Here is a 7776-nt window from a genome sequence, read left to right as displayed (position 1 = left end):
AGGCACTTGACTGCTAACCAGAAGGCTGGCGGAAGGAAGATGGGGCAATCTACTTCCGTAGTGATACTGCCTCGGAAACCCAAAGAGGGGTCGCTATGAGTCGGGTCTGACTCGATGGCACATAACAACAACAACAACAACAACATATGCATATAAAAGCTGGATAATTAATAAGGAAGATCAAAGAAGAATTGATGCATTTGAATTGTGGTGTTGGCAAAGAATACTGAAAATACCATGGACTGCCAGAACAAATGAATATGTCTTAGAAGAAATATAATTAGAATGCTCCTTGGAAGTGGGAATGGCCAGAGTTCCTCTCACGTACTTCGGTCATGCTGTCAGAAGGGACCAGTCCCTAAGGTAGAATATCATGCTTAGTAAAGCAAATGGTCAGCAAAAAAGAGGAAGGTCCTCAATGAGATAGATTGACACAGTTGCTGCAATGATATGCTCAAAGACTGTGAGGATGGCACAGGACTAGGCAGTGTTTCATTTTGTTTTACATAGGGTCGCTGTGAGTCAGCACCAACTTGACAGCACCTAATAACAACAATAAACCATCTGCAAGTACTGTTGGCTCTCCTTTCAAAATACATCATAAATATGTCCCCTCTTCTTCACTTCCATTACTTTCTCAGTCCAGGCCACCAACATATTTGCCTAGATTACTGCAACAGTCTTCCAACCAGTCTTCTTGTTTACACTTTTGTTCTCCCCACATACCTAAGCCCATAGTTCGTCTAACACACTACATTCAGAGCTATCCTTTTCAATACAAGGTTTTCCTTTTCAATACATTCCCCTGTTGTTGTTGCTATGTACTCTTGAGTTGATTCCAACTCATACTGGCCCTGTATGAAAAATATAACCATCCATTCCCCCACTTAAAACAAATCTGAAATCTTTACAGGCCTTCCTACATTAGCTGCTCCTTCCTAGTTCTCCAACTGTATCTCCTCTGACTTGTTTGTCCATTCCATCATAGTGTCCTTCTTTCTGTAATGAGAACACACCAAGCAATGTATTTTGGATGCAGATAACTTGTTTTCTAGATTCAAAGGTCCACATATGGGAAGGAGTTTTGCCCCAGGATGGACCACACCCAGTATTCATCCATACATGATTTAGATAATGTAGAAGATGGGATTTGGGACTTTTTGAGTTGATTATATTTAGATGAGATTTTGGACTTAAAGTTGATGGTGGAATGGGTAACCCCTTTTGAGGACGTTAGGATGTGGTGCATGTCCTTTGTTGCTAGTATGGATGTGAATTTTGGAAGGGCAGAAGGAAGACTATACTAGGTTTAATAGTGTTCCCCAAAGAATCCATGTCTACCCAGTATCTGTGAATATGACCTTAGTTAGAAATACGGTCTTTGCAAATGTAATTAAGAGGAGGTAATCCTAGGTTAGGATGGGCCCTAAATTTAATGACTGGGGTCCTTATAAGAAGTTACTTGTAAAGAAAGGAACTCCATGTGAAGGCAAAAGCAAAGATTGATATGATGTGTCCATAAACCAAGGAACTCCAAGGACTGCCAGCAACCACTGAAACTAGGAAAGAGATGTAAAACAGAAAGGCCTCACTTACAGCCTTTCCACCTGCTATTCCTTCTATTTGGAACACTCTATCCCAGATCTATCTCACCTTCCATGGTTGTTTTCTTGTAATCAAGCCTCAGATAAACTCTCATCTCCACCAAGAGACTGTCCGTGACCACCCTATCTAAATTTGCTCCCATCAATCTCTCATATCATCTTGTTTCATTTTCTTCCACTTTTTCCTATTTCTCACTACCTGAAATTATCTTCTTTATTTCTATATTTTCTCACTTATTGTCTGTATTCCCTCCTAGAACATTAACTCCTGGGACTAAGAATCTTATCATTCTTATGCACCAATTACTGCCCAGTGCCTAGAAAAGTGTTTGGTACATACAAGGGTGGATTACCCAACAGGCAAGGTAAGCACAGGCTTACTTGTGCTTAATTACTAATCTGTAGTAAACAATTTCACATGTGTTTCACTACCAATTAGTAAGTAAGCACAAGTAAGCCTACATTTACCTTGCTTACTGGGTACTCATCCTTGTCAGGGATTATAAAAAAAGAGGCTTTGAATATAGGAAGGTGTTGTGGGTTTGGCAGAAAGACACACGCCAGCCATACCTAGAAGCAGAATCTTTGATTCTGGTAAAAAAAAAAATGTGAAATTGTTCACTACAAATTAGTAAGTAGACACAAATAAGGTCATGTTTACCTTGCTTATTGGGTAATCTGACACTGGGCTCACTAAATTTTTTTTTTTTTACATGAGTGAATATATGTAATAACAAAAACAACAACAACAACAAAAAAGAATCAGCAGCTCAAAATTAAAAAAAAAGTGCTCATGAAATTAAGATTTCATAATATGTATCACATGAATTTGAATTACATAGTTTTATATTATAAACCTTAACAGCATCAGTGGACCTTTTCATGTATTGGATATCACAAATATTATAGCAAAAATATACTATTTTACTTATGGAGTCTAACTTTACAGTGTGGAAGGATAAAAATCATTAGTTAAAAATCTATTTCTTATATAAAATCTATCAAAATGAGGAATTTTAAATAAATCTGCATTATGAACTGGGAAGTAGTAGAGTCATATGTTTTTCCTTTATCACAGAATAATACCAGCAAAAAAATGAAATGGTCCCCTTAAGACTGAATCAGAACACTTAAAGAAATACTTTGATCCAAACATCAATTTAAAAATGGATATAGATTTTTAAGGCAGAGAATATCATGCCAACAAATCATTGCATGGCTAAACAGAAAGTGCATGTTCATATCTGAGCTTTTGTGTCCCCAAGGACCCATGACACACTTAGTATTTGGAAAAGGTTAGTCTAGATTATTCCTAATCCTACAAATACCCAAACCCCACAAAATTGATGCTATTACTTGCCAAGAGGCACAAGGTTATACAAGTTTCTCAGAACAAAATCAACGGAAATGATTCAAAGATTCAAATCCATGCCTCAGTACAATTATAAATTGCCACGTATCATAGACTTTGAGGGTCTTCATGAATGGTCAAAGCCACTGACACTTGCAAATGCCAAAGGCCTGCTCACTGGATTTGGAGTGTTTCCAGGAGATAAGGAACTACTACGAACATTAGTTAGGACTCTTAAAAATAACTAGAAAGTTATTTATTCCACAGGAGATATTTACTAAACAGCATAGCACATAAATGCAATCACTGAGATTACTCATTGTAGTAAAGAAAAATAGAGATGGGCACTTTATCTTCTTGTTAATTGATTGCCTTTGTTATGCAATATTGTCTGGAAAAAAATCTGACTACTATTCTAAGTGCAAGCCACAGTAATCACGTCAATATGTGAGCTATCTGAGTATCTAATTATGAAAAACAGAAGGCAGTTTCACAATGGAGTATTGTTCTGATTCAAGAAACCAGCCATATTAACTTATTACTCTGACACATACCAGATACCTGAAAAACTGTAATTTGAAAGATAATTATTTTTAGCTGATTAATATGCTTCAAATTAAATTCACTGCTTTTAATGGGCCCATCAACTTTGACAACATGGGAAATTAATAAATTTTGCATGCAGTAATCCTAGAAAATTTATACAGCTGAGCTACACATCATTACAAGGATTACCTTCACAGTAGGCATTGTCCTCTCGAAGGGCCCTGAAACCATCTCGACAGCTACAAACCGCTCTGTCATTCAGATTTCTGCAGACAGAATTCTCCATGCAATTATGCCTTTCAGAACAAAAGTCATAACCTGCAATAAAAATAAATTAAGTGAATGAAACCATGAAAAGCAAATAAACTTCACCTACTTAATATTTTCCTTTGACTTTGAAGCTATTTTTCCCTAAAGGATCTTTTTTGTAAATTAATATCTTCATCCAGTGTTTATAAATCACATGCTTTGAATAACAAGAAGTTCTCCTTCATGTTTAACTCAATTAATTTCTACTTCATGTTCACTCAGTATCTTCTTTATTTTTAATTTTATAAATGCAGCCACCCCTCAGAAGGAAGATAGGGCAATCTACTTCCATAGTGATACTGCCTCAGAAACCCAAGGAGGGGTTGCTATGAGTCAGGTCCAACTCAACGGCAAATAACAACAACAACCTAGTCTATAGTATTCCAATTATAGCCCTTCCTATATCTGAAACAAGACACTTGGAATCCAAAATGAAAATTTACAAAAGAGAAAGATAAAATGAGAAGATAATCTGTGAGCTAGTGGTTGAACATTATCTATAACTGGGTAAAAGAGACCAGGCCAGATGAAATTATATATCTATGAAATAAAACAAAAAGTTTAGCATTCTTTACAAATGAAACAACTTTCTAAATGTGTTTAAAAGTGAAAATTACATCACTTTAAACTAATTTTCTCTGGAAATCTAAAAGGTAAAGTATGTTCACTCAAAGGAAGAAGAAAATTTTTATGAATAACAAAGATATCGCAGAACCCAGAGTCTTTATGAGAGAGAAGAAAAATGGAACATGTTAAAAACAGTGACACCAATCATGTGCAATTTCTGAGGATATCTTTTTCTTGTCTGAACCCTCTTGTTCAAAGACCATACTAACATGCTGAAATGAAAAGCTTGAATACTAGAATCCATATTTAATCGAAATTACATGATTATACAGCATTCAAACATTTTTCAAATTGCCTGACACATAAGTTATCTATCTAGTTTTACACTGTCTAATGAATTACTATTTCAGACCATGCATAAAAGAAAAGAGGGCTAAAAGAATATATTTCATGTAGCTCAGAATAAACTCATCTGCCTGAAGCAAGAAAAGACTTCTACTTGAGAAAATCAGGGGATGGAGGTTCAAAGTGGTTCAAATTATTTGATAACCAAATTTCCATAGAACACTGTGACTCAATGAGAAAGTTGACTATGTTATACTGTGACCATCAGGTATACTCTGGCACAGCACAATGGTTGAATGTTGTTGTTGTTGTTGTTGTTGTGTGCCGTCAACCACTCCTTGGGTTTCCGTGGCAGTATGACTACAGAAGTAGATTGCCCAACCTTCCTTCTGAGGAGTGGCTGGTAGGTCTGAACCATCAGCCTTCTGGTTAGCAGTCAAGTGCCTTAGGCACTATGCTACCAGAGCTCCCAATGGTTGAATACTTCCCCCAAATTAAAACTTATCTCCCAAGAAATGAAACTATGAAGTATAGTAAAATCCTGCTGGTACAATTTGATAAGACTTAAGAAGGGTGATTTGCTTAAAAAGTGATAATGGCATTAAAATGGAATAGGAAAAAAGTGAAATTAGTCATTTCTATAAAAACAAAATAAAATAAAATAAAGAGGTAAGTTAAGACCAGAAAAATATAGAGTCCATGACAGCATTTAAATTACTTGGCCATTTAACTTCTCTTTTGACAAGATTCTTCATAATCTAAATTCTTATAATTAAAGCTGAACATTAGAAGTAAAATGTACATTCTGGAGAAGACAAAAAGCTAAAAATGCTTTCTCCTAAGATCTTTTTATTTCTTTCTTCTTTAAGTAGCTAAATTGACACTAAATTTTCTTAAAATGTATTCCACTGTCTTTTTCACAATGCCTAAGGGGAACAATTTCAGCTAAAAAGCCATCTTCACTCTCTATCCCAAAAGCTCAGCACATTATCAATCTAAAATGAAAAACATTCAAGAATCACTTCATATTTATGCTAAATTAAGACAAACTTTAAAAAAAAAAAAAGGTCTGCTTTTTAAGATACACAGAGAATAAAGATACCATGTTCTGTCATAGCACTAAATCTCTGTATGATGTTACCTATAATGTTTCAAACACTTTTTAGATGGCTGTGATTAAGAACAGGTACTGCTCTGATGCATTTTCTTTTTCTTTCACAGGTTTACTTTTTAAAAACTATCTTGCAAGTTTTGACTTTGCTACATTATCTCTTCTATCATTTTACAGACTTATTCCAATAATGTCTATGCCATACACCTACCTCTATGATAATCCATGTCTAGTTCTGCCTAATGGTGAGATCACTCATCTTACCATCAAACACCACACACACACACACACACACACACACACAAACATACAATTAAGTGTTTAATGACTGCAAGAGCTCTGGTAGCATAGTGCCTAAGGCACTTGACTGTTAACGGAAGGCTGGCAGTTCAAACCCACCAGCCACTCCTTGGAAGGAAGGTTGGGCAATCTATTTCCATAGTGATATTGCCTCAGAAACCCAAGGAGGGGTCACTATGAGTCAGGTCCGACTCAATGGTACATAACAACAACAACAACAAGACAAGAGAGTGATCTGCCTTTCTCTAACTCAGATTAAAGTCTGCTTTACTTTTTATCAGTCAGGTGTCTATTAATCAAAAATTTTGAAAACTGAAATTTTCAGTCAAACAAATTCTAATTTACTCTAAACACTGTCAATTAATGGCATACCTCAGAGATACTGTGGGTTCATGCCAGATGACCACAAAAATGTGAATATCACAATAAAACAAGTCACACAATTTTATTTATTTATTTGGTTTGTCAGTGCATTTAAAAAATATGTTTACAGGATTCAAAATGAGTCTCATCAGTAAGCACCACGCTATTTCCCTCTAGCATCTAAGTACTTGAAAAACTAGGTACAGCAGTTTGAATTAAGGATTTTGGTGCTCTGAAGAGCTCACTGAATCAGAGTGCACCAAACACAGAAGAGCAGAATTAGAGGAAAGGCACAGGGAGATTATTTAAGAAAGAGCTACTGGCGTAGGATAGACAGGCAGCCAAGAGAGGCCATTGGAAAGTTCCCTGGGGCAGTCACTGACTGGTGGGCGAGGGCGGCCACCTGAGATCCCCATGAGCCAAGAAAGAAGACACTGTATATCAGCATACCAAGGACTACTCCAATACCCCAGTGGGCAGCCACAGAGATCTGCCTCCAGCACCTGATATTGTCGGTAATTTGGGTCACCTCGATGCAGCCGGGCGCGTGCACCACCGCTGAGACTCAAGCGGAGAGCTCACTGTTGCGCCAGGAGGGCAACCTCCCTCCCCTCTGAGTGGGTCACTGAGTGGGCTTCAGTCAGCCTGGGCGACATTGTGCTTATCTTTGTCATGGATATCAGGACCACAGTTTACTAGCAGGTACTCCCGACTCCAACACAGCTGGAATCGTGTGCATCTTCGGCACTACAGGTGGGCAGTAACACAGACAAACTCCAGAGCCATTAGCTGTCTGGTGGGATTGCAACAGCACCGCGGACAGACGGGGCGGGGAGAGAGAGGAAGCCGTGGCTGAGTGTGGTCCCGGGAGTTTGTCTTGGATCGGCTTTTTGGTGCTGAGGGGCCTCGGAAGTGGGGTCTTTGGGTGTGCCTGGGCCAGGCGGAAAGTTGTGACTCCCTAACAACAGGAATCTTTCCTGAGATTAAGCCGTGGTCTTGTAAATAACTACGTCATCAATAATAGCCTGCACAAAGTCCTAGAAAGCGACCTAGCAACATAAACTTTTCCTTCTTCTGCTGCCACCTTCTCCACCAATAACTTCACTCATTCAACAGAAGAAACCATATTCGGCTAATTACCATAAAACCTCCCACTTCAAACTCTAAACTCTCTTTAGGACAAACAGAAACACATATCCACATTGCACACAGTGATTTCACCATCACAAAGAAAAAAGCAGAGCGACCCAACATACCTGAATCAATAATAAAACAAAATA

At 37.6% G+C, this 7776-nt stretch overlaps 1 protein-coding gene across 1 annotated transcript in view; it reads right to left on the bottom strand.

The window, feature by feature from the left end:
• NELL2 (neural EGFL like 2) overlaps window positions 1-7776 on the bottom strand; it is a 628280-nt gene that overhangs the window by 310040 nt on the left and 310464 nt on the right. The window contains exon 13 of the mRNA XM_007937919.2: window positions 3691-3819. Coding sequence (XP_007936110.1) covers window positions 3691-3819 — 129 coding nt within the window. The remainder of the gene's footprint in view (window positions 1-3690; window positions 3820-7776) is intronic.

This window comes from Orycteropus afer, unplaced genomic scaffold, assembly GCF_000298275.1.
Source record: "Orycteropus afer afer isolate SDZICR_OR568_19922 unplaced genomic scaffold, OryAfe1.0 scaffold00045, whole genome shotgun sequence".
NCBI lineage: Eukaryota > Metazoa > Chordata > Mammalia > Tubulidentata > Orycteropodidae > Orycteropus > Orycteropus afer.
The sequence above is the reverse complement of the archived record's forward strand: the minus strand, read 5'-3'. Positions and strand labels throughout refer to the sequence as shown.